Consider the following 27,695-nt stretch of genomic DNA (forward strand, 5'->3'; position numbering starts at 1 on the left):
ACACAGAAATAGTAATGTTTCTTCAATCATTTCAGATTAACAAGTTATCATGACAGTCCTTAGTTGTAATGTTACATAATGTTACATGGTTATCTCATAGCGTGGTGAATGTGCAGGTCACAACTTGTCCACCAGAGCGTTGTGGAGTTGTTGGGTTGTGTATTTGATGATGAGTTTGCCTCATTTGCAGCTTCTGTATCATAACCGACGCCTCATGTGCTCGATCTCCTGCTGCACACACACATAAAAACACATAAAAACACACATTCAGATGCACTAAATCACTGATTTTATCTTTTTATTATCGTGACTCACACCGAGTCGCAGCGTCTGGGGCTCGAGACTGTACCACGACCATCACCACGGCGACGACGTTCACATCCCATAAACTACAGAGGTCAGAGGTCACGGCGCGGTCGGCCATGTCTACAGGTCCAGCATCGATTTAGACATGAACTTAATCACCTGTAAAGAGACCGGTGTGTGTGTGTGTGTGTGTGTGTGTGTGTGTGTGTGTGTGTGTGTGTGTGTGTGTGTGTGTGTGTGTGTGAGTTATTGTGCGTCCTCTGCTCCACTGTGAGATCACCGAGGTCGAATCACCGTCCGGAGACTTCGGATTAAACTCCAGCGTCACCGTCACCGTCTGGCAGCGTGTGTGTGTGTGTGTGTGTGTGTGTGTGTGTGTGTGTGTGTGTGTGTCAGGTCAACATCTACACACACTGATGTGTCTTGTCTCAGTGTCTAAGGGAGTGAAGGAGGCGGAGCCTGGAGCAGCGGAGGCAGCTGATTGGCTGCCTGGAGGCTGCAGTGATCGGCAGGTAGCTCCGCCCCCCCTCACCGTTCACACTGATGATGTCATAGAACTTCACTTCCTGTTGCTGCAGAACAAGTTTCTTGTGTGTTTGCTCCTCCTCTTCCTCCCTGTCTGCCTCCTCCTCATCATCATCTCTCCTTTTCTTCCTTCTCTTCCTCCTTCTTCCTCCTCCTCTTCCCCCTCCTCCTCTTTCTCCTCCTCCACTCTCTTCTTCCTCCTCCTCTTCTTCCTCCTCCTTTTCTTCCTCTTCCTCTCTCTTCTGTTTCCTCCTCCCCCTCTTCCTCCTCCTCCTCTTCTTCCCCATCCTCCCCTTCTTCCTCCTCCTCCTCTCTCCCTCCTTTTCTTCCTCCTCCTCCTCTCTTCCTCCTCCTCCTCTCTCCCTCCTTTTCTTCCTCCTCCTCCTCTCTTCCTCCTCCTCCTCTCTCCTCTTCCTCCCCCCTCTTCCTCCTCTCTCCTCTTCCTCCCCCACTCTCCTCCTCCTCCCCCTCCTCCCTTCTTCCTCCTCTTCTTCTTCCTCTCTCCTCCTCCCCCTCTTCCTCTCCCTCTCTCCTCCTCTTCCTCCGCTTCTTCCTCCTCTCCTCCTTTTCTTCCTCCTCCTCTTCTTCCTCCTCCTCTTTCTCCTCCCCCTCTTCTTCCTCTTCCTCCTCTCTAATCTTCTTCCTCTCTCCTCTTCTTCCTCCTCCCCCTCTTCCTCCTCCTCCTCTTCCCCCTCTTCCTCCTCCTCCTCTCTTTCTCCTTCTCCTCCCCCCTCTTCCTCTCCCTCCTTTTCCTCCCCCTCTCTCCTCCTTTTCTTCCTCCTCCCCCTCTCTCCTCCTTTTCCTCCTCCCCCTTCTTCTTCCTCTTCCTACTCATCTCTCCTCTTCTTCCTCTCTCCTCCTCGTCCTCTCTCCTCCTCTTCCTTCTCCCCCTCTTCCACCTCCTCCCCCTTCCTCCTCTCTCCTCCTCCTCTTCCTCCTCCTTTTCTTCCTCCTCCGCTCTCCTCTCCCTCCTCTTCTTCCTCCTCCTCCTCCTCCTCCTCCTCCTCCTCCTCCCCCTCCTCTTCCTCCTCTTCCATCATGTGTGATTTCCCTCTGTGTGAAAGCTTTCAGAGTCTTTTATTTTGTTACTTCCTGTTGTTTCTGAAAGCTTCTCACTGGGGGGGCAGAAATCCCCTCCCCCCACCCCCCCCAACCCAACTCTGGTTTTCAAAAGGTTGCCAATCAAAAGCCGCCCTGTTTGGAGTTGCCACGGTAACAGATGCCACCAGAGAGAGAGAGAGAGGAGAGAAGACATGAACATGTGTGAACGTTATTGTTCTGTATAGTTTCAAATTAATAAACTTTTTGCATCGCACGCTGTTTTTACTCGTCGACGGCGGTTATCTGCGTTATCGAGGTCATCGACGACACCTCGCTTCCTGTGGATGTTGTGATGCTGCTCAACTCAACTCACTTTAATCTTGTTCATCTTCTCTTCCGAGTGAGATTGATGTCATGGGAACAGCAGATCAATATCCGTGTTCCCCTGGGGAGGGAGATTAATGTGGGACCGGGAGCCGCTTGAAAGCCCGTTAAGTAGAACACTTCCTCCCCCAAGGAGATCATTCACTTCTTAATTAGCCGCTAATGGGACAGAAAGTGACATAATGTGTGCGTGTGTCGTGTGTGTGTGTGTGTGTGTGTGTGTGTGTGTGTGTGTGTGTGTGTGTGTGTGTGTGTGTGTGTGTGTGTGTGTGTGTGTGTGTGTGTGTGTGTGTGTGTGTTTGTGTCATATCAGCGTTTAATAAGATGGAGAATCCGTGTACGGTGTCTCCAGTGGGCCACAAAGCAGCGCCGCTCTCGGAGAACCGTGAATTAATGACGCCGGTTTTTCTTCTTCGCAACTCGACTGGTAAAATGATGATGATGATGATGTTAGCGACATCACAACATCTACTGTTTAACCGACGCTCACAAACTCCTCTAGTCACAATAATCTACCTCATCAACGTCCATCACTGTCTCTGATACCTGACTGTTACAGCTGTGATCCAGATGTGCAGCTCTGCCTTCACAGTTTCATTTTTTACAGTCTCTGTCTGTAGTTGTCATTCACTTTCACTGTCTGCCAGCGGAGGCAACCAATCCAATGAGGACACACACTGGCAACCGACAAAGATGGCCGCGCCCTACAGCTAAAAAACTAATGAAAAATGCGAAACTAAACTAAAATTTTCTCCTTAATGTTTACGTTACATGCGTTAGTTTGACCATTTTTATAAGTACACTGGGAATCAGTTTAATGAACTGTATTTATTTGGATGGCTGTGTCATGTCCTCTTTAAAGGTCAGAGTGTAACATAAACCATGACATCATCAGCAAAGTGACGGTGGCCTCTGAGGACAAAACAACTAGTTTACCAGGACTGTGACGACTGGGAGTATTTCAGGAGCGATGAGGTGAAGATCTAAACGATTTTACCACATGTCTGCTGTTTCCTCCTCCTTCTACTTTGTTGGTTTATTTATGAACGTGAAACTCTTGAAACGTGCTCTCTGGTTGGCTCGATTGTCCCTTCAGGCTGCTGAACAAACATGGCGGCGCAAGATGGCGACGCTCTCTAAAGCAAGACCCTTGTTAGCCTATATGTAGATATAAAAGAGGAAGCAACGAAAACCAAACTCGTTCCTACCCGCACAGGAAAGTTACATACATACATAACATTTCTACCACTTCAGTGAGTTTATAAACATTATTTTAAGATCGAAAAACTACAAAATGGGGCTTTAAAGGAGAATTCCGGTCATTTTTGACCCCTAAATCGTCTTCCTGATGGTCACCCAGTGTTGGTTGGAGCAAAAAACGCGACTAAAATTGATGCAGGCAAACCAGAGTTACAACCTTTTGTATCCAATATGTTTCCTGACCATAGCCCCCCCCAACAGATGGCTGAACTTTACTCAGTATATAAATATAAATACACTCTAGATATTTGCTTTGTGTTTGGACTAAACACTTCAACAAAAATAAAAATAATTTGCCCTCACCCAGACCCACAAGAGGACGTTACACAACGGTGTTGACTCCATATGTAAATCATCAATACCGCTTCCTATTTTTACACCGGGGGGGGGGGGGGGGTCTGATTCTAATTCTGCCCTGCGCTCACCTGCGTAACCCACGGTTACCAAACTGCTTCCTGTGGAAGTGAAGTGGCCCACTCACACTCACACACATACACATACAGTACTCCACAGTGTGGATGTGACTCATGTGCTTACACAACGGAGAGTCTTTAGTGTGTGAAGTGAAACTGGATGAAAAAGGATCGAGGCCCCGTCTTCCGGCCTGAGTCTCCAGTTGTTCAAAGGTATTCTGATCGGATTTTGGATAACGGGTCGGATCAAATCTTGAAAACGGTTTTTTTCAAAACCAAAAACGGATTCTGAGATCGGATTGGATCACGTAATCCGATCTGTGTTGTTCAAAACTTTTCAGTAGGATCGGATTAACTTTGATCCAAAAGAACAGGATTATTCTGATCCCAGCAGTCGGGAGGATTCAGGAACAAAATGTGATTTAAATTTAATTCAAACAGGTCAACAAACAGTATTTATAATGTAGTATATATACATTTATTGATTTATATTTTGCACCTAATTTTTAAACCATAACAGTGATTAGTAAATAACTTTTGTATATTCTACAACTGAAAAACTTCAACTAATCGTAAAAGTACGATTTACATTAACAATCTCTGTAATTTTACAGTCCAAGTCTTTAAAGTTTTCCGTTTTCTCAGAAAGAGTTTTTCAGACTCAGACTCTGAGCTAGAAATCTCCACTTCAGCAGCACTTACAGACACCAAACCTTCCACTTTGATCCCTTTCTATATTCTGAAGGTTTTTACAGAGGGGATTGTTGATATATTATTCACAGCCTCATTTATACAACATTTTATTACTAAAAACAGGGCGAAATTTGTTTTTTTTTAGGGCTGGTGACAGTATTTTCTCATTTATAGAGTGATAAAAAGCGATATCCAAAATCCCCTCTGTAAAAACTTCTGACTTTTAATATGTCAACAAAATAAAACAAGAATTTTGAAAGTAGCTTTATCCATTGTTCACATTTCTGTTCTGGAAATGCACTGCAAAATCTTTCCAAGAATATGTGTCTTATTTCTTGTCAAAACTAATCTCTTTTCTCTTAAAATAAGACTCATCACCTAAAAATTAACTTGTTTTTAGATAATTTTCACTTGTTTCAAACTAATTTTCACTTGAAATAAGTAGAAAAATCTGCCAGTGAAAGCAGGTTTTTTATGCTTGTAATAAGAAAGAAAAACTTGCTCCACTATCAGATTTTTCTACTTATTTCAAGTGAAAATCTGCTTGAAAGAAGTAAAAAGTGTCTAAAAACAAGTTAATTTTTAATGTGATGAGTCTTATTTTAAGTAGATTGAGATTTGTTTTGACTAGAAATAAGACAAATATTCTTGGTAAGATTTTGAGTTTTTGCAGTGTGTATGCAAATTAGCGCATATTTCATTAGATATTGCCTCATTTACATATTTAAACATAACATTTGACAAAACTTGTAATACAAAAAATATTTGTCTTAATGTAAGTGATGAACTTGGGAAGTTTCATGGTGATATGTAGTTTTTTTTTATTTTTTGTTTTTTTAACCCTATTCACCTGTAGTGTCTCCCCTTTAAAGGGATAGTTCAACATTTTTGAAAATTGGCCCATCGCCATGATCCCCCTAGTAATAGCAGTAGGTTCGTTACCTTCAATTGTTGGTCCAAGCTGCTTTTAGATCGGGGGAGAAGAATACCGAGCGGCGCAGCTACACTACGGAGGCTAATGGAATTTCTTGGTTTTGCTCATCAAACTCAGCAAATACACAACCAAAAAACTCAAAAACGCTGTGGTGGACAAGTTGTGACCTGCACATTCACCACGCTATGAGATAATAGCGGAAAGTTAAGAGAAGTGAAGCAAATACTCGGAACTACTTTCTTCAGTGAACCACTGGTCGGAGGGACACAGTGTGCGCACCTCAGCCAGTGCCGTAGTATACGGACGTATCTGCAGTAAACAGGCGCTTTTGAAATCACTCCGCCGAGCAGCCGTCTAGAGTGTAAAGTCCGACTTTGCCTCTAAAACAACTCCATCTCGCAACTTTCCGCTATTATCTCATAGCGTGGTGAATGTGCAGGTCACAACTTGTCCACCACAGCGTTTTTGAGTTTTTTGGTTGTGTATTTGCTGAGTTTGATGAGCAAAACCAAGAAATTCCATTAGCCTCCGTAGTGTAGCTGCGCCGCTCGGTATTCTTCTCCTCCGTTCTAAAAGCAGCTTGGACCAACAATTAAAGGTAACGAACCTACTGCTATTACTAGGGGGATCATGGCGATGGGCCAATTTTCAAAAATGTTGAACTATCCCTTTAACCTTTTTGAACAACTGGCCCTGCTGCTGTTGCCATGTAACAGATGTTCATCCAGATGTTGTGTCTCTGCTGCAGCAGGTAAAACATCTCATCTGCCAATAAAAACAGCTCTGATTTGTAGTAACGATAATAACAGCGCGGCGCCGGCTCCTCTCTGCTGCTGCCAATGCATATTAATCTGTGGAAGTGTGTGTGTGTGTGTGTGTGTGTGTGTGTGTGTGTGTGTGTGTGTGTGTGTGTGTGTGTGTGTGTGTGTGTGTGTGTGTGTGAGACAGACTGTGTCCATTTGGATGAGTTATTCAGCTTCATATGAATCCCTCAGTTTCCAGCATTTATTATGATATGAGCTCCAGATTTCCTGCGAGCGTCTAAATCAGGTTAAAGCAGACCCGCAGGTTAATTGCGGATGACATCATCGCTCGTTAGACGTGTAACGACATCGTCTGCTGACACTTTATACACCACAACTTCATCATCCTCCATCCTTCATCCTTCCTCCTCGTCCAGACAGTGGAGGGGGGTCGTGACCCCGAGCAGCTGAGGCTCGGCCATGCAGGGCCGTTGCTAGGAATTCTGGGCCCCCTTAAAGAATACTAAAGTGGGCCCCTCCCCCTAACTTTTCCAGTTTTTTTTCTTAGACTACGTATGTATTATCATTTTTTATTTAGCCTTCTTTGTTTTGATGCTAATGCAGCATTACACTGCAAAAACTCAAGTATCTTAGCAAGAATATTTGTCTTATTTCTAGTCAAAACAAATCTCATTATACTTAAAATAAGACTCATCATATTAAAAGTAGCTTGTTTTTAGACACTTTTACTTTTACTCCTTTCAAGCAGATTTTCACTTGGAATAAGTAGAAAAAATCTGATAGTGAAACAAGTTTTTCTTCCTTAGTACAAGCACAAAAAACTTACTTTCACTGGCAGATTTTTCTACTTATTTCAAGTGAAAATTTGTTTGAAACAAGTGAAAATGATCTAAAAACAAGTTAATTTTTAGGTAATGAGTCTTATTTTAAGTGTAAAGAGATTCGTATTGACTAGAAATGAGACATTTGGACAAGAAATAAGACAAATATTCTTGGAAAGATGTTGAGTTTTTACAGTGTACTATGAGTATTAGTCAGGGTCTTATGCAGAATAAATCAGTCATACAAAGATTAGACTACTGGGGTTTTTTATGGGCCCCACTGGGCGCTGGGCCCCTAGAGTTATCATCACCTTTCTCCCCTATACAACGGCCCTGGGCTCGGCTGAAAGTCAACACCGACCGCTCAACTCGACCAGAAACAACTTTTTTTTTTTTTTCAATAAATCTTTATTGACAGAAATATAATCAATACAAAGGCAGTTATTATTAATGTACCTTCGAACAAACAATTGAACAACAGCCAGGGGGTAGGCTATAGGCTATTAAATAAATACAGAGAATAAAGAGCACAAATCATACGTTTTCATAGCTTTCTTATTATTCGAGTCACAGATACTTTGCATGTATTGTTCCGTTTCCCTTTGGGATGCCACAAAACAGAGTTTAGAGTGACTAAATTTAGCTTTGTGTATGTGATATTTCCCTAATATTAGGCTATTATCAAGTTTATGACATACAGTTCTTACTTTTGAGACCAGAAACAACATCTCCAAGAAACAACGATGACTGTGATGTCACAGAGAGCAGAGGATCATGGGAAGTGGATTTATCTTGTGTAAATACAGTCTGTTTAGCCTCTCTTTGTTTACATCTCTATCTCTTAATTAGCTATTAGCCACTTCCTGTTTGGATGTGAAGATTAGTGTCACAAAAAAATGTAAAAAACAAGAGACTTCTCAGGAAGTTCTGGCTCTGATCTGTAAAGTCTCAGGACGTGTTGTTAAAAAGCTGCGTTAAAGCCGCAGTGTGTAACATATTTAGCTTTTTATTATCAAAAATCAATCATGTCTTTCATAAATCCGTATTTCACTGAAGGTGAATCACAGCTGCATACAAATGAAAGCTTTCTGGTACCTTAGAATGAGTTGTTACAAGTCGTTACAAATACATAAGTGGGCGACGCACCGAACCGAGGCGGCCATGTTGCATCGTGACCGTAGGTAACCACGGAAACTGAGCGGAGCTGTGGGCTCGGCCTGTTAAAACTGTCACCACTGTGTAGTGTGAGGAAGGACGGAGGCACTGCTGTTGCATTCAGGTGCAGTCAGGCAGACGGCCGTCAGCAAACCAACCGGATGTCATTTTACTCCACCAGAGAAAGACGGTAAAACGTGGGTCAGGTAAACAATACCACATCGCCATCAAAATCAAATCAAATCAAATAAACTTTATTTGTCCCGGGAGGGAAATTTGTCTTGAGCATAATAGAGCTGCTTTGTACTTGTAAAACATACATACACAATACATACGTACATTACAGTAGCAACACTGGCACACATATCCAAGAGAGAAAAGAGAGAAAAAAAAGAGAAAGTGCGGGGAGTGCAATAAATAGTTTAAAATACTCATAAAACAAGTTCAAATAAAAAACATACTAAAAAACTAGAAGAGAACAAAGGATGTTAATTAAAGCCAGCAGGTGAACAGGCAAACCGGATGTAATAGATATGATTGGCTGATTGATTGGTTGATTGGGACCATGACAACATATTGTCACGCCTGTATTGTTTTGCCTCGTGCTAGCGGACCACTTGTTTACATAGACGCTTGTTTATCCTGTTACATGCAGCGTCTGTTGTCTGTCTGACGTCTGCCCCATTTCACCTGAATGCAACATCAAGAATACGTTCAGATATGCAACCGCACCGCTAGATGGGGGGAATTCCATAGACTGTAAAAAGAATGGACGTAGCACCCGTGACGTCACCCATTGGTTTGGGGGAGTCTGTTTTGTGCCGCTACTACGGGGGTTTGAGCCGCGCCATGTTGGATTCTACTTGCCATATTTGGAGCGGTGCGGCCGTTGGCCGGCCGAGAGCCCGCCCACTGGCCTCGAAGCAGCGGTCTCCGGACCTGTCACTCAACGGTTCTGCGCCCTAATTGGCCATCATTTTAAACCTAATAACAGTAAAACGGTAGAGTTTAAAAAAATTCACCCCCCTCAGAGTGTGTGCGGGGGTAGAAACTATCGGTTGAGACCAAAAAAATAAAATGTACCAGGCTGTAAATATGTTTTTTTAAGCTGTAAAATCGGCTATTTTAACATGGGGCTCGATTGGAGTTGCTCCCTTCTGACACCAGCCGCCAGAGGAAGAAGAGGGGATTGCAGTTTTTTGAACGCGGAAGTGAGCTTCACTTCTCAGACAACTGCCCCCTTGGGGAATTCCTACATACTATACCTTTAAATAAAAGTTTCTATAGATGAAGGAAAAAAAGAAAAAAGCAGCCAGGACTTAATCTAATTCCGTCAGCGACCTGGAAAAGACGACGGAAACAAAACAACAATCATCAGTATGTGAATGTAATTTACAGCAGCAGAGATTCTGTATGTGCAGCAGTCGTTGTGTATAATCATCACACACAATTTCCTGCTGCTGCTGCTGCTGCGTTTATAGACACGACAACAGAAAGACGGAAACGTCAGTGGAAATGAGACGGAGCGTAAAGATTCTCTCTGTCCCTGAACTCACCACCGCAAATTACAGGGAACATCAGGATAGTAGATGTGGTTTACTTTGAATGTTTAACTCATTTCCTCTCACCTGAGACAGAAAAACATGTTGTAAATGTTCAGTATGTGGAAAAAGGTTAAATGTAAATCCAAATATTAAATGTAAATGTCAAATGTTGAATCTAAATGAGTCGCCGGGTGTAAAAGCTAAATAAATGTTTATAAAATGCACAAATGACACACAGTATTTCATTTTAGAGTTAAGATTTGGTTTTAATAGAGACTATAAATAATAATAATGACCATGTTTTTCTGTTTCAAGTGACAGGAAATGAAGCTAAATATTAAAAATACATCAGCTATAAAACTCATCCATCCAAATCCCATAATATTAATCAAACTAAATATCACATGTTGAGATGATGTATGGTTTTACAGAATCAGTCTGAGCTTCTTTGCTTTTTTAAGAGTTTGTGTTTCTGTTCAGTGATTGGTTTATGCTGCATCACAGAGTGGAAAAACACTTGCTCAACTACAAACGCTACAAACTCTCAAAAAGCCGTCAAGTTATCATCATTGTAACATAATTCAAAAGTACAAACTTTTGACCTTTACTGGTTTTTAATCCAAGTCAACTTTTAAATCAACTCGACCATGCACCCATCATCAATCATAAATTTAAACATTGGCTCACAATCCACTGCTTTGTAATCTTGTTAGTGTTGCGTCTTAAAGGGATAGTTCAACATTCTGGCAAATTGGCCCATTGCCATAATCCCTATAGTCATAGCAGTAGGTTCGTTACCTTTAATTGTCGGTGCAAGCTGTTTTTAGAACGGCGGAGCAGAGCCGTGAGCTGCTCAGAGCTACGCTACGGAGGCTCATTATGGGATTTCTTGGTTTTTCCCTCATCAAACTCATCAAATACACAATCCAACAACTCCACAACGCTCTGGTGGACAAGTTGTGACCTGCACATTCACCACGCTATGAGATAATAACACAACATTACCACACAGAGTTGTTTTAGAGGGAAATACGGAGAGAAAACGAACACACTTTCACTCGAAAATAGAATTTTGCACAAAGTTTGGGCTACATCGTCTGATAGATGAGTTATAATGTTAGGACCCATAGTGGACTCAAAATCAATTTTCTTTTCTGAATACCTTTAAATAAATAAACTTATCATGAAGCTGCATTCCTGGGCAGCAGGTGACAGATCTGAGAACAGTCCCTGTGCAGCAGCAGGAGAATGAGCAGGTTGAGTTCAGTGTTTTTGTGCTGATTATTGCAAATTAAAACATCTGGAAGCTTCTTTAACCTCTTCATGCAGAGGCCATTTTTGGCCATTTCCATCTGTTATTGTATCACTGCAATTAAAGCTTTATAACTACAGAAGTACTAATCCCACAGCTATGGGTTATGGCTTAAATGAAAGAAAACCCTTGTCCCTTTAAATCTATATCTATAAAATATTGAATTCAGTCTGGATTTACAAACGTGACCTCAGAGCGGAGCAGCGTCTTCTTCAGCCTCTCTGGAGCTGAACTGAAGATCATGGGATCAGAAGCCGGAGCAGGAGATCTAATCGAGCTCTGAGGTCACAGAATAACTGAATTACTAATCACAGTTATTCCAATAAATCTGTTTTTCTTTTCTTTTTTCTTTTTTTGAAGTCTGAAGTTTCCTGGATCAGAGTTGTCCTGCAGCGCTGCGATGCCTTGGAGCGTAGGAGGGAAACTTCAGACTCTCGGTGGAGGATAGAGAGAGACTTGTTGAAGTGCACGGACACACTCGACCTTCAGCGGCTCTTCTTCACTGAGATCTGTTACTTCTCCTCTCTGCAGCATTAATCATCAAACACCATTAATTTATCTCGTTGGCCTCCGTTTGTGAACTTTCTTTCTTTTTTGGCCTGTTTCCATTTCCTCCCACCTCATTCATCATCTCCACCAACAACACTGCAACACTCGCTCCTCCACTTTATGTCCATTCAACTTCTTTTTTTATTTTTTTATCTGTTTTTGGAGCTGATGGAGCATTGGAGGGGAGAAGTGAGTGTGGAGAACAGGTGCATTCAGGTGCAGTCGGGAATATGGACACACACAAACATGCAAACACACATGCACACTTTATATCTTCCCCCGTGTTATTAATGCTAATGTTTTTGGAGACTCATCACAGGATCTGGATCACTTTCATCATTAGCAACAAATGTTTTCTGTCCAAGCAATTAGCTCCGTCCCTGAATGTTGCATCTCGCTAATTAATTTGGCAGCTGAGCGTTTGTTCGTGCAGGCAGCGAACACAACACGGCCGGGTCCAGATGGCAGAGCGAGCTAGAACTGTAACACAACTTCTCTGGTTGGTTTCTCATTAGAGGCGTTTGATTCGCTGTCGTGTGACGCCAGTTGAGACTCTGAGTGACTTAGCTATCCCCGGTTGATGACAGAAGTTGGATTTTAATTTTAATTTTATTTAACGAGGCTCAGTCTGATTCAGTTTTGTTTTTACAAATTAGATTTTTTATTGTTTTATTATTTTTGCTCTTTATTGCATTCATCCGTCTGCTGCTGTAACACTGGAAATGTTTGTCCATCGGGGAACAAAGAGAGCATCCTATCTTATCTTATCTTATCTTATCTTATCTTATCTTATCTTATCTTATCTTAATTAACCTTAAAATGCAGCATCCACAAACCCAAACTTTAACTTTTATCACACAATAACAGAAGAAGGAGCTTGTGGGTAGAAAACAGCACTACCTCCTCCTGTCTCATCAGAGTCACATGTCCATTTGTTCACCTGTTATGACCTTTAAAGGGATTGTTCAACATTTTTGGCAAATTGTCCCATTGCCATAATCCCTATAGTCATAGCAGTAGGTTCGTTACCTTTAATTGTCGGTGCAAGCTATTTTTAGAACAGCGGAGCAGAGCCGTGAGCTGCTCAGAGCTACGCTACGTAGGCTCGTGGGATTTCTTGGTTTCCCTCATTAAACTCATCAAATACACAATCCAACAACTCCACAACGCTCTGGTGGACAAGTTGTGAGCTGCACATTCACCACGCTATGAGATAATAACACAACGTTACCACACAGAGTTGTTTTAGAGGGAAATTCATGCAAAACCGCTGATGTGCGTTGCCTTCAGGGACAGTTTTTCATCAACAGTCTCTGTATTTCCCTCTACAACAACTCTGTCTGGTAACGTTGTGTTATTATCTCATAGCGTGAATGTGCAGCTCACAACTTGTCCACCAGAGCGTTGTGGAGTTGTTGGATTGTGTATTTGATGAGTTTGATGAGGGAAACCAAGAAATCCCATAATGAGCCTCCGTAGCGTAGCTCTGAGCAGCTCACGGCTCTGCTCCACCGTTCTAAAAATAGCTTGCACCGACAATTAAAGGTAACAAACCTACTCCTAAAACTTGGCCAATTTGCCAAAATGTTGAACTATCCCTTTAATTATCACTTCCTGGCATAAATATAACAGGGGGAAACATAAAATACATAAAAACACATCAATTAAATTGTGCTTAAAGGAAAATTCAAAATGCAAATGTCTCAATAATATCTAATTTTAAGAAAAGAGAAAAAGTTCTCCAACACCAACCGTCCTGTCTGTCTCTCATTAAAGGTGAAAACCGCTCTAAACAAGATTCAAACTCGCTGCCGACTGATCTGTGACACGTTGCTCTGAATAATGCAACACACACATGTACCTGAGTTTTCCCTCAGTGCCCAGATGTGGAGGTTCACAGCTGGAGCCCCTCGGCCTCCTCACATCACATTAAAAACTAAACCTGCACACAACACGCTGCATTCACTGACACTATAGGGCTCTAAAAAAAACGTTAATTGATTTTGCCAACACGTGAACTGACTGAACCGCCGCCGACTAATAAAAAACGAAGCTGCTGCAAATTCTGACTGATGGCGGCGACCTCAAACGCCTCTCAGATCACAACAGAGTCAATCACAAACACAGAAGTGAAGCTGAGGCGTTCAAAGAAAAACCGAGTTTGAATTCACTGCTCATCATAAAAAACATGAGATGGAGTAAAGGAGGAGGAAGAGGAGGAGGAGGAGGAGGAACTTTGCTTGTTTTCACTTTTCATTAGCTGCTCTATTATCAGAGACAGAGCACATTAATCAACATTACTGTAAACGCTGATGAAGACGGGACAATTAGAACCAGAGCAGCAGCAGGAAAAAGCTGGAGGAGGAAGAAAAAAAGACTTTAAAAATAACACACAAACAGCAGAGATAAATTAACCACAGTTAGCAGGAGGCTAAACTATTAGCAACATCCAACAACATAACATATATAACATACACTGTGTGTTTCCTGAGAGACTCTACCTGCACAACCAAACACAGAGATGCTCATGTTGCACATTAAAACATACAACAAATATGTAAAAATTCTATATGCATAAAAATGGGAGCAATTGCATTTTTTTTTCTTACATATATATCTTTACGCCATACAAATAATATGTTTATATAACAGACACATGATACAGAACAGAACAGATACAATCCCAGCATGTTATTCTGTATCAAAATTCTTCATAGAGATTTTAACATTTAACATATATCCTCATATATTCATGCCACATGGACAACCAAACACAGAGATGCTCATGTCACCAGGGCCGTTGTAATAGGGGAGAAAGGTGATGATAACTCTAGGGGCCCAGCGCCCAGTGGGGCCCATAAAAAACCCCAGTAGTCTAATCTTTGTATGACTGATTTATTCTGCGTAAGACCCTGACTAATACTCATAGTAGGCTACACTGTAAAAACTCAACATCTTTCCAAGAATATTTGTCTTATTTCTTGTCCAAATGTCTCATTTCTAGTCAAAACTAATCTCTTTCCACTTAAAATAAGACCCCTAAACCTAAATAACCTAAAAATTAACTCTTTTTTGATCATTTTCACTTGTTTCAAACAAATTTTCACTTGAAATAAGTAGAAAAATCTGCCAGTGAAAGCAAGTTTTTTGCGCTTGTAATAAGGAAGAAAAACTTGTTCCACTATCAGATTTGTTCTACTTATTCCAAGTGAAAATTTGTTTTAAAGGAGTAAAAAGTGTCAAAAAACAAGCTACTTTTTAATATGATGTGTCTTATTTTAAGTATAATGAGATTTGTTTTGACTAGAAATTCAATTTTAACTAGAAATAAGACAAATATTCTTGTTAAGATTTTGAGTTTTTGCAGTGTAATGCTCATATGTAACGCTGCATTAGCATCAAAACAAAGTAAAAAAAAGAAAAAAAAGATAATACATACGTAGTCTAAGAAAGAAGGGGAAAAGTCAGCGGGCAGGGGCCCACTTTAGTATTCTTTCAGTGGGCCCAGAATTCCTAGCAGTGGCCCTGGCCGCCACTAATCGTCCCATAGATGAGTCATAACGAAGGCGCCGTCTTGGTTGATGTTGCACTTCAGTGGTTTGAACTCAGAACGGTTTCTGGTCGGAGCAGTTTCCTGCTTTGGCGACTTGTTGTTGTCGTCGTCTGTGATCATACAAACACATAAATCTTTATCAGCAACATACGACGTTGTGAACCTGATATGAGGTCGACCACGCAGACTCGGCTCGGCTCCAGTCGTCTTCAGTTTACCTAAAGTTTCCTCAGAGTTTCTCCGTCTGTTTCTTCATGAGCTACTTGCTTGTTTCACTGATTTCATTTGTCTTCTTATTAAACACAGTTTTTATGGTCTGTGGGCCGAGGCCAAAAGACTCTGAGTGCTTCTATGCTAATAATAAAACCAAGAGAAACGGCCGATCGCGCCTCTTCACCACTGAAAATGTCCTGATATTTATCATGGATTTCAATTTACGCTATGAGACAGTTTTTTATTGGCCTTTTTCTTTCTTCTTTTTCTTTTACAGCGGCTGAAAAATGAAGGACTTTATAAGAGCAGCAGCGGTCTGTAAAGAAACTTGAAACGACCTATTTCAGTGGCATTAAAACAATAGAGATGCTCTGCTTAAAGGTTACAGTACAACACACTGCATCTGACATGTGGCGTCCTGCACATCAGCTGCTCCACTTTTCAGCCTCTGCAGGTAAATCAGTCTGAGTCACGACGGTTCGGCTGAAAACAGGTCAGTTAACAGAGGAGGAGGGTTAAATAATTCAGCGGGTTGGTTGGTTGGTGGTTCTCTGATCATCCGTGATCTTTATGTGGTCATGTGTGATCTCCTCACGCAGGTCAAACCACCGTGACCTGCTGATGTTTTCTGCTATTTTCAGCTCAGCTCTTGTTCTGTCATGGGTCATGTTGTTATCCAGCTGAGATCGCCGTGTTGCTGCACTCTGGTGTCAACGCAGCAGCCAATAAACTGTTGATCTTTAAACAACACTCTGTAATCTACTGAATAATACAAACATGGTGTTTACACTAACATTTTTTTTTTGGCCCCTAGAGATGTGGTGTTAGTCAGAAGAACCTCTGTAAACAGGATGAGTAAAAAGCTGTCGTTCATTTTGGACACACAGTTGTTCGCCTGGTTAATTAAACCTGCAACAACTGGTTGTTTTCTAAAAAAGTAAAAACAAGCACCACACTGACATAGCCCACAGTTTAAAGGTGTACAGAAATGGCCGTTTGTCCTGTTTGTCGCGCCGAGTTGTCACGAGCTGCAACACGAGTTTACCCGAGTGAGGAAAACGAATTTGATTGGTCGTTATCGAGCGGGCGGGATATTCAAAGCTTGGGGCGAGCCCGAGCTCCGTGTGTGTGTGCGTGTCTCAGACGTTTGAATGACGGATGACGGATCCAATATCAGTGGCTGGTGAATCGTGTACAGGCTGACGTATAATCCGTGCGCCTGCATTATCCAATGCGGAAAAAAAAATACACACTTTCAGCCCGGATTTACTCAAAAATAGAATTTTGCACAAAGTTTGGCCTACATCGTCTGAAAGATGAGTTATTACATTAATTTTATGACCCAAAGTGGGCTCAAATTCAATTTTCTTTTCTGTACACCTTTAACAGTTGTAAAAATTAAAGCAGAGTTGTGTGTCACTTTTCTTTCTTTCCTGAGAGTTTTATCTTATTTTAAAAGTGGATAAGACAACAAAGATCTTTAACTAAATATGTTAACTACTTAAAAACAATCCTCGTCCTCTTTACATAGCATGCCGTTCAGGAGGTGGGGCTAAGCACTGGGCCGGCTTGTCTCATAATAAAAAGGATTTCTGCATTTGCTCCACAGGCACGACTACACCATTGGCAACATTTTATGTAGGCTACAGATAGTTATGTCTCCCCTGGACCTATTTATTGCATATTTCAGTTGTTCCATTATTACTGCTGTATTTGCGATAGTGCTACTCTAAATATATATTTTTGAAAGCTAAAGAAGCATTTTATGTAAAATATAACTTCTTGAACATGTGGAAAAAATAATTTAATTGAACTGTATTTTTACATTACTATACTCCCATTTATTTCATTTTTCTGCTTCATTTTAATTTGATTTAAATCGTAGAAGGTGCTTTTATTTTTATTTTATTTTTTTATATTGCTCTGATCTGTCTTTTATTTTTTTATTTTTTTAAATCAACAGCTTTATTTAAAGCAGAAGTGAGTGATCCGGTCGTTTTCGCTAATGCTGCGTTCCAGGCAGGCTTTTGAAATAATAAATTACAGCTTCAAGTCACAACTTACGACTTTGTAGCGTTCCAGGCAACCCACTCGTGTTTTTCCGACCTGTTTTACCGGTGAAAGTCACTATAACGGCCACTCGTAACTTCCGACCCGTGAAATCGTACCAGTACGTCTTTTTGTACAGTCTATGTACCAGATCGAACTGGTACGACTTCACAGGTCGGAAAAAAAAGAGTTTCCTTGAACGCACCATAACAGTCCTTGTCCCTACGTCGCCACATTCACGGCGTCCCTTGGCTGCACACACAGCCCTGCATGCCGTTCTCTCTCCTCATTGGATAAAAACTGTAGGATACGATAAATGTTTTCTCCTCGACTCAGAGCAGAGCAGAGGGACTGACAGACCCGTGATTCAGACCAAACACTCTATGTAAGTGATTGCTGTCGGAAGATATAACTATTTAAGACTTATATTAACACAAATATATCACTTACTTCTGCTTTAAAAGAAGTTGACAAGTACAAATAGTTTACAGGGAACAGTATACAATGAAAATACAAAGAACATGTGCCAGGGGTGATGTTCATTATACAACAAGGTTATACATATTACAAAGGTCTATGGTTTTAATAGCCTTTTCATTTGCTGATTTGGTGATTAGCTTAAAATAAAGTTCAATTTCTTTTTGAAAAACATAAAAGCAAGGGGTTTTCTTAGAAAATTTACTTTTATGAATATGACATTTTGCAAAAAATAAAAACAGATTTACTAAAAAGAAACATTTTCCTTCTTTCTTGGGATAATTATGGAAACCAAACACAACATTTTCCCAAAGTAAAATAAAATCTATTGTAAAAGAGTCAATAATAAATTTGAGAAGGAGCTTTTATTTTATGAACCGGAAACAGGAAGACAACCGGAAACACGCGCCGATGACGTCTCAGTAGGAAAACAAAAACAAACCTCCGTCTGGTCTGTCCGAAACTCACTGTTGTTGTTGTTGTGTTTTTTGCTTTGTCTGTCTCGTTTCCCGCCGTTAAAAAACCTCAGTGTCGGTTCGACTCGACGTGTTCATGGTGAGTTTTCACTTTTCACCAACTGTCGAGGTGAAATAAAAACTAACGGCTGCTGTTTTTTATCCGATGCTAACGTGCTAGCTGCTAGCTGACGCAGCTAACGTAGCTAACGTAGCTAACGCAGCTAACGTAGCTAACGCAGCTAACGTAGCTAACGCAGCTAACGTAGCTAACGTTACCTCGGTGTTGCTCAACCAACTGATGTGTTTGTCTTGTCTTGTTTCTCTCCGTCTCAGGTCGTCGCTGCAGGCCGGGGGAAGGCTGTAGTTGTCCGGTATCAGTCATGGCTCAGCAGAGAGGAGTCAACAGCCTCCAGTTCAACCAGGACCAGAGTAAGAACCGAGGCAGCAGCGGCAGCAGCGGAGCGACGAGCGGAGACAAGCCGGAGGATGAGCGTCTCTGCTCGGTCACTTCAGCTGTGGAGGCCGCGACAGACTGTCAGGAAGTTAAAATAAAACTGGGATATTAGCGGTTTTTAATAATACATTTACTGTTATCATGATTATTGTTATTGCTCATGGGCTGAAAGACAGTTGAGTTTACATTAGGGTATAAATAATCTATCTATCTATCTATCTATCTATCTATCTATCTATCTATCTATCTGCATACATAGAGACAGAGATAGATAGATAGATAGATAGATAGATAGATAGCTGTTTTTAATACGGTACTTGAACTATTATCATGATTATTGTTACTGATAATGGGCTGAAGGACAAGTTAATTTACATTAGGGCATAAGTATCTATCTATCTGTCTCTCTGAGACAAAGACGGTTGTTTTTCTCTGATTAAAGTATAGATAGATAGATAGATAGATAGATAGATAGACTTATTGTCATTGCAAAACACAGCAACATTTCGTTTGTAGCACCACATCAATAATAAACCTTGGTTTGTATTTGCACCTTTAATGCAAGAAGTGTTTCATGAAAACATAAAAAGAAAATAATAACACTGATCTAGAATGAAAAAACAATGTTGGTGTGAAATGAAATGTAGTGATAGTAAAGTGATAAACTAGATGTTGAAATAAAGAATTTAATTAAAAACAGGATGAGTTAACTTACAAGAAACTTACAAACACAATCCAACGGCCACAAAAACAAGTATCAGTAAAAAAGATGAAGTAAGAAATAAACAGAAAGAAGTGTTTTTATTATTATTATTAGAAACTGTATTACTGTTGTCCTCAAGAGAAGGAAATTAAAAAGTTTTGTTCTCACTGTATTGAAGTTGAAAATATTTTAATATAATAACAAGTTAATTCAAGTGTGAACATTATCATTAGTTTCAGTCTTGTGTCTGATATTGTTGCTGCAGCTTTAAAGTCTTTTAATTTAAACTTTAATAAACCAGTGAGCTCTGAGTTGTCGCGCTACATTAACATTGTCTTGTAGGATTTATTGCTCACAAAAAAAACATTTATTTCATATGTTTATGTCTTTCTTCTCCACCAATCACAAGGCTGTTTCTGCTGCGCTATGGAGACGGGCGTCAGGATCTATAACGTGGAGCCTCTGATGGAGAAGGGTCACCTGGGTGAGACAACGCTGCTGCTCATCTACACACACACACACACTGTCATTAAGGCGATCAATTTAGAGATTTTGGGCTATTTTTCTTCCTTAACATGTCTTCTTTCAGAAAAGTCAAGAGAAATGGTAGAAAATCCACAGTGAGGTTTTTATTTTACTTCATTTAGTCTCTTTGGTACACTACAGGTGAATAGGGTAAAAAAAATTAACTAACAGATATCACCATGAAACTTCCCAAGTTTATCACTGACATTAAGACAAATATTTCTTGTATTACAGGTTTTGTCAAATTTTATGTTTAAATATGTAAATGAGGCAATAACTGATGAAATATGCACTAATTTGCATACATTTCCAGAACCGAAATCTGAACAATGGATAAAGCTACTTTCAAAATTCTTGTTTTATTTTGTTGACAGAAGTTTTTACAGAGGAGGATTCTGGATATCTCTTTGTATCACTCTGTAAATGAGAAAATACTGTCACCAGCCCTAAAAAAAAAATCAAATTTCGCCCTGTTTTTAGGAATAAAATGTTGTATAAATGAGGCTGTGAATGATATATCAACAATCCCCTCTGTAAAAACCTTCAGAATATAGAAAGGGATCAAAGTGGAAGGTTTGGTGTCTGTAAGTGCTGCTGAAGTGGAGATTTCTAGCTCAGAGTCTGAGTCTGAAAAACTCTTTCTGAGAAAACGGCCTTTAAGTAAATGTATTTAATAGTTCCTAATAGTTAGTAGTAATTGTGTGTGTGTGTGTGTGTGTGTGTTCAGACCACGAGCAGGTGGGCAGCGTGGCCTCCTGTTCGATGCTGCATCGCTCCAACCTGCTGGCCGTCGTCGGAGGAGGAGTCAACCCCAAGTTCTCAGAGATCTCAGGTGAGTCAGAAGTAGGGTTGCAAAGGGGTGGAAAATTTCCAGTAAATTTCCACTAAATTTCCAGAAACTTTCCATGGGAAGTTAAGCAGGGGAATTTTGGAAATAGAATAGAATAGAATAGAATAGAATAGAAGCCTTTATTTGTCATTATACTCGCGGTATAACGAAATTAGAGCCCCCCTTCAGTGCAAAAATATTCCAAATTGGAAACTTTCCATGGGAATTTATGGGAATTAACTGGAAATTGGGGGTAATTTAAACAAACTATATCATATCCAAACATAAATGTACATATTTAGTTTTGTCATAAGCAGACATCCATACAAAAGAATACAATTAAAAAACATGACATTTCAATAGATTTATTTGTGAGTAAAACTTTATGAAGTTTTAATTCTTGTATGAACAATCAATTCTTTTACTGAACAACAAAAACATGAATGTTGAGTAAAATATTACTCCCCCCCCCCCCCCCTCATGTGTGTGTCTGTGTGTGTGTATGTCGTGTCGTTCTCCTTCAGTTCTGATCTGGGACGACGCTCGAGAGTCACGAGACCCCAAAGACAAACTGGTCCTGGAGTTCACCTTCACTAAACCTGTTCTGGCCGTTCGCATGAGGCACGACAAGTGAGTTCACCGTCTCACACACACACACACACACACACACACACACACACACATACACACGCTTCTCCTGTAGTTTGTGATTCTTTTGTGATCAAGTTTTTTTATTGGATTTTTCATTTTTTGTTGAATCAAACTGAGATGTGGCCGGTAGAACATGAGCAAAAAACAACAAATAACAAATAATAGATATAATAGAAAAGCAAAAAGAGAAGTATTACTGGTAGAGACACTGTGAACAGTAATAGAAATTATAAATCGACACTTAAACATAACTACTTCTATGTCCCTATGTAAACAAACAAAAGTACAAGTGCTTCAGATATTAGTGGCACGGTGAGGTGTTAGAAAGAAAAAGTAAAAATAAATAGAAAGATAAATCTAAGATGTAAAAGTGTGTTTGTTTTCTCAGGATCATCATCGTGCTGAAGAACAGGATCTATGTTTACAGTTTCCCCGACAACCCCGTCAAACTGTTTGAGTTCGACACCAGAGACAACCCCAAAGGTGAAGAGTCCCTCTCTTCTTCTTCTTCTTCTTCTTCTTCTTTTTATTCTCCTTCTTCTCCTTATTTCAGTCCATCATGAACTTCTGTTCAACCAAAATCTAAAACAGATTCTGTTTAATGTGAGAAAAACAGGAAAAATCTACAGCTCTGGAAAAAATGAAGAGACCACTTCAGAGTTTCCCTGGTTTTACTATTTCTAGGTGTGTGTTTGAGTGAAATTAAATTAACTTAAAATTTAACTTGTTTTATTCTATTAACTACTCACAACATTTCTCCCAAAATGAAAATAAAAACGTGTCATTCAGAGCAGTTATTGGCAGAAAATGACTTAAGTCTTTTCAGACCTTGAATAATAATATATATATATATATATATATATATATATATATATATATATATATATATATATATATATATATATATATATATATATATATATATATATATATATATATATAATTCATTCCTGAAACAACACAACACAAATATTTTAAGGGGATAGTTCAATATTTTGGTGAATGTGCAGGTCACAACTTGTCCACCAGAGCGTTGTGGAGTTGTTGGATTGTGTATTTGATGAGTTTGATGAGGGAAACCAAGAAATCCCATAATGAGCCTCCGTAGCGTAGCTCTGAGCAGCTCACGGCTCTGCTCCGCCGTTCTAAAAATAGCTTGCACCGACAATTAAAGGTAATGAACCTACTGCTATGACTATAGGGATTATGGCAATGGGCCAGTTTGCCAAAATGTTGAACTATCCCTTTAACGTAAAAATAGTTTATAAATCAGTTTTGGTGATGATAAAGTCAATGTTTAATCTCAACAGTGGTTTTTATAATCTATCAAATCAGTGTCTCATTAAGTAAAGTTGTGTTGTGTTTGTGTTGGTCTCTTCATTTTTTCCGTGGTTGTTTATATTTGATTTATATTTTTGCATTAAAACATCAGGTGATCAATGCATTGACAACTGATAACAGGTGTGTAACTGTGTCTCTTTCCTGCAGGTCTGTGTGATCTGTGTCCCAGTCTGGAGAAGCAGCTGCTGGTGTTTCCAGGTCACAAGTGTGGCAGCCTGCAGCTCGTCGTACGTCACAACACAAACACACAAACAGAAACACAATAAAAGTTGATCAGAGTTTTTGGTAACACTTTACTTGACTTGATTATAACCAGACTTATAATGAGTTATAATGCAGTTATAACACTGTATAACTATAGTTATAAACACTCATAAATGATCATAATGCTTTATAACAATAATCATAACACACTATAAACCATTTTATCATGACTTATAAGGTCAGGTAATATGATATGTTATAATTGTTAGTAACTGGCTGACAATGCCCACATCGATAATGCATTATTAATATAGTTATAATGTGTTATAATTGGCTTATAAACGTGTATAACTATCATTATAAACACTCATTAATTATCATAAGGCTTTATAACAATAAGCATAACACATTATAGAGCATTATAACTCTTATTATAATACTAAGACCTTATAAGCCATTATAAAATGCTCTATTATGCTTATTGTTATAAAGCCTTATGATAATTAATGAGTGTTTATATTATAATGATAGTTATACACGTTTATAAGCCAATTATAATACATTATAACTATATTTATAATGTATTATCGATGTGGGCATTGTCAGCAAGTTACTGACAATTATAACGTTTTATAACACCTGACCTTATAAGTCACAATAAATGCTTTATAGTTTGTGATGATTATTGTTATAAAGCATTATGATAATTTATGAGTGTTTATAATTATAGTTATACACGTTTATAAGCCAATTATAACTCATTATAAGTCTGGTTATAATGTGTTATAGAGATAGGCGTCAAGTAAAGTGTTACCGAGTTTTTAATTTCCTGTTTCAACTCCGACTCTTGTTTCCTTCAGGATTTGTCCAACACCAAACCGGGAACGTCTTCCGCTCCGTTCACCATCAACGCTCACCAGAGTGAGATCGCCTGCGTGGCACTGAACCAGCCGGGCAGCGTGGCGGCCTCGGCCTCGCGCAAAGGGACGCTGATCCGCCTGTTCGATACCACGACCAGAGACAAGCTGGTGGAGCTGCGCCGAGGAACCGACCCGGCCACGCTCTACTGGTACAGCAGGCTTTTATTGTGAAGGAGCAGCAGCAGAACACACAGCAGGCTTGTATTGTGAAGGAGCAGCAGCAGAACAGAACACACAGCAGGCTTTTATTGTGAAGGAGCAGCAGCAGAACAGAACACACAGCAGGCTTTTATTGTGAAGGAGCAGCAGCAGCACACACAGCAGGCTTTTATTGTGAAGGAGCAGCAGCAACAGAACACACAGCAGGCTTTTATTGTGAAGGAGCAGCAGAACACAACACACAGCAGGCTTTTATTGTGAAGGAGCAGCAGAACACAACACACAGCAGGCTTTTATTGTGAAGGAGCAGCAGCAGCAGAGCACACAGCAGGCTTTTATTGTGAAGGAGCAGCAGCAATAGAACACACAGCAGGCTTTTATTGTGAAGGAGCAGGGTATTCCATCAATGTCGCTAAGAACATCCAGACTATGGTGTAATCTTGAAGCTTGAATTAGCGAGAACTCCAAACCTAGCCCCGACCCGTTCCATCAAACGAGATCAGCTGGCTTCACTTGACGCTAATTCAAGCCTCACCTGGTCCAAACCCACATCAGTCGAGTGCCGAACATATCATAAGATGGCCGAAAGCAAAGGGAACGAATGCACCGAAGCTTCTCTACAGCTACGAAACGCTGCTTATGGAGATTTATGATGAATATAAGGACTCTACAAGAAGAAAAGGAAACACTGCTCTAAATGGATCGTCTGTTAAAACAATGATTAAACTATTAAAATGACTCTGTATAGTAAAAGCTGCAGCTACTGACACCCTGAGTGAGGGAGGTGGTCAGGTGAACGGCCTGCTGGGTAACTTTACACAGCAGCTCGTTAACCACGTCCCCAGTGTCCCTACCTACCTACTATTATACAAAAGGAAATCAGAAATAAAGGTGTAAAAGTCCAAAAAGATACTTTAATCCCCTCATCTAAGGGACAAAGTGAATATAGATAGTCACACCTATTAGCAATTCATTTAGCCTAAGACCTAAATAAATTCACTTTTATTTTAACAAGTGATATTTATCACATTTATCAACTATTTCATATGGTTCATCACATATTTCAGAATTGACTGTAGAAAATCATATTTACCAAATCCATCAATTCAAGGAGATGAAGTAATAGTGAATAGCTGTTTTAAATGCCTCAGTTTCATTTTATTATTTTTTTTATTAGTTTTTAATTAATTTTGTCTTTTTAAATTGTTTAATACGCTTTTTTTTTATATGAATTTCATTATTTTATCTTATCATTTTATCATTACCTAGCTACATGACGGTGAGTGTGTAAAAACACCAGCAGAACAGTCTTTTGGACATTTTTTGACCATAAATGTAATTAATCTTCACCATAATCCTGCTCCAGACCAGCAGCATCAGTCACCATGGTTACAAGGTTGGCATTCGTGTTAACCACTTTGATGGAACGGAAAGTCGGAGCTTAGCTCGAAGTGTCAGGCTTAGCCAGAACCATGTTTCCATGGTTACCGAGGTGGAGCTAATCTTAGCCACGTTGATGGAACTGAACTCTCACTCAAATAAGCGAGACTCGGCCATTTAAGCCAGACTTTGAGCTAAGCGAGCTTGATGGAATTGACCGAAGTAGGAAGTAGTGTTGATCAGGTGTTAATAACGTCTTCTTCTCCTCCTCCTGCTCCTCCTCCTCCTCCTCAGCATCAACTTCAGCCATGACTCCTCCTTCCTCTGCGCCTCCAGTGATAAAGGAACCGTCCACATCTTCGCCCTCAAAGACACGAAGCTGAACCGGCGCTCAGCGTGAGTAGTTAAGCCCCGCCCACTTTACACCGTCACTTCTACACCGACACACTGTTGGTACAACTGGATTAAACTAGCTCTTACTCTTCCTCCTCTTCTTCCTCTTCCTCCTCCTCCTCTATCTCTTCCTCTTCTTCCTCCTCATATTTTTCTTTCTCCTCCTTCTCCTCCTCTTCCTCTCTTCCTCTTCTTCTCCTCTTCCCCTCTTCTTCCTCCTCCTATTTTTCTTTCTCCTCCTCTCTCCTCTTCCTCCTCCTCCTCCTCCTCCTCCTCCTCCTCCTCCTCCTCCGTCTTTCCTCCTCTCTCCTCTTCCTCATCTTCTTCTCCTCCTCTCCTCTGCCTCTTCCTCCTATTTTTCTTTCTCCTCCTCATCCCTCCTCTTCTCTCCTCCTCTTCTCCTGCTCCTCCTCCCTCCTCTTCTTTTCCTCCCCCACTTCTTCTTCATCCTCTCTCCTCTCCTCCTCCCCCTCCTCTCTCCCCCCCCCCCCTCTCCTCCTCCTCCCCCCTCCTCCTCCCCCCCCCCCCCCCCCCCTCCTCCTCCTCAGTCTGGCCCGTGTGGGGAAGGTGGGCCCTGTGATTGGTCAGTACGTGGACAGTCAGTGGTCGTTGGCCAGTTTCACGGTTCCCGCCGAGTGCGCCTGCATCTGTGCGTTTGGAAAGAACACGTCCAAGAACGTCAACTCAGTCATCGGTGAGGACACACACACACACACACACACACACACACACACACACACACACACACACACACACACACACACACACACACACACTAGGGTTGGGAGAAAAAATCGATTCGCATAAATATCGCAATATCTTTTCTGACGATTTTTAAATCGATTTTTTTTTTCAAAAATCTTTTTTTTTTTTTTTTTTTTTTTTTTAAATATTGTGCAATGTGCATTTGTTAGCCTTTTTTACATAGAGAGAGTACAGGTTTTGAAAAGGGTTTAAGTTCACTTTATAATGGAGTATGTTCATTTATAGGCTCCTACAGTATTTGTGTGCAGATAAATGTTAAAAATGCAGACTACAAATTGAGAGAATCGGCAATATCGTAGAATCGCAATTTACATTGAATCGCCATCCAAAAAATCGTAGAAGAATCGAATCAGGAGAAAAGCATATCGTCCCAGCCCTAACACACACACACACTCCTCGTCCTCCTCTTCCTCCTCCTGATACGTTTCCATCCCTCTCTTCTCCTGCAGCGATCTGTGTGGACGGGACTTTTCATAAATACGTCTTCACCCCCGACGGAAACTGCAACCGAGAGGCCTTCGACGTTTATCTGGACATTTGTGACGACGACGACTTCTGAAGAGGAGGAGGAGGAGGAGGAGGAGGAGGAGGAGGAGGAGGAGGAGGAGGAGGAAGAGGAGGAGGAGGAGGAGGAAGAGGAAGAGTTGATGATGATGATGAGTTGGAGACGTGTGGACGAACACAGACTCGATGATGTGTTTGTATCCGTTGTTTCTCTCTCTCGTCGTGTAGCAGAGAGGATGTAAATACAGTTTCCTGTCGGCCCTGTGGCCCCCAATGCATCATGTGTGTTTTTATTTCTGTAAAAGACACAAATCAACAGAAACAAAAAGGAAGAAAGGTAGAAAAACGATCAATAATCAATATCGCGAGGAGGTTCATGTCACTTCCTGTTTGTCAGACTGAAAATAAAAACGTTT

General features: G+C 40.6%; 1 protein-coding gene across 1 annotated transcript; it reads left to right on the forward strand.

Moving 5' to 3' along the window:
• Positions 1-18,413: 18,413 nt before the first annotated feature.
• Positions 18,414-27,397, forward strand: wdr45 (WD repeat domain 45). The gene is made up of 11 exons (XM_083983311.1): positions 18,414-18,548; positions 18,785-18,880; positions 20,018-20,092; positions 20,861-20,965; positions 21,487-21,592; positions 22,002-22,096; positions 23,102-23,181; positions 24,019-24,227; positions 25,912-26,013; positions 26,559-26,704; positions 27,225-27,397. Exons 2-11 carry the CDS (start codon positions 18,832-18,834, stop codon positions 27,332-27,334), a joined length of 1,077 nt encoding a protein of 358 aa, XP_083839437.1. The 5' UTR covers positions 18,414-18,548; positions 18,785-18,831; the 3' UTR covers positions 27,335-27,397.
• The last annotated feature ends 298 nt before the right edge of the window (positions 27,398-27,695 follow it).

The sequence above is a fragment of the Trachurus trachurus genome (genome assembly GCF_905171665.1).
Source record: "Trachurus trachurus genome assembly, chromosome: 12".
Taxonomy (NCBI): Eukaryota; Metazoa; Chordata; class Actinopteri; order Carangiformes; family Carangidae; genus Trachurus; species Trachurus trachurus.

What these genes read in the sequence shown, in the direction of transcription:
- wdr45 (XM_083983311.1), top strand. Translation starts at nt 18,832, where the DNA reads ATGGCTCAGCAGAGAGGAGTCAACAGCCTCCAGTTCAACCAGGACCAG. An exon ending in GATGGAGAAGGGTCACCTGG is followed by an intron (nt 20,093 to 20,860) that starts GTGAGACAACGC and finishes GTGTGTGTTCAG; the next exon opens with ACCACGAGCAGGTGGGCAGC. An exon ending in GACCCGGCCACGCTCTACTG is followed by an intron (nt 24,228 to 25,911) that starts GTACAGCAGGCT and finishes CCTCCTCCTCAG; the next exon opens with CATCAACTTCAGCCATGACT.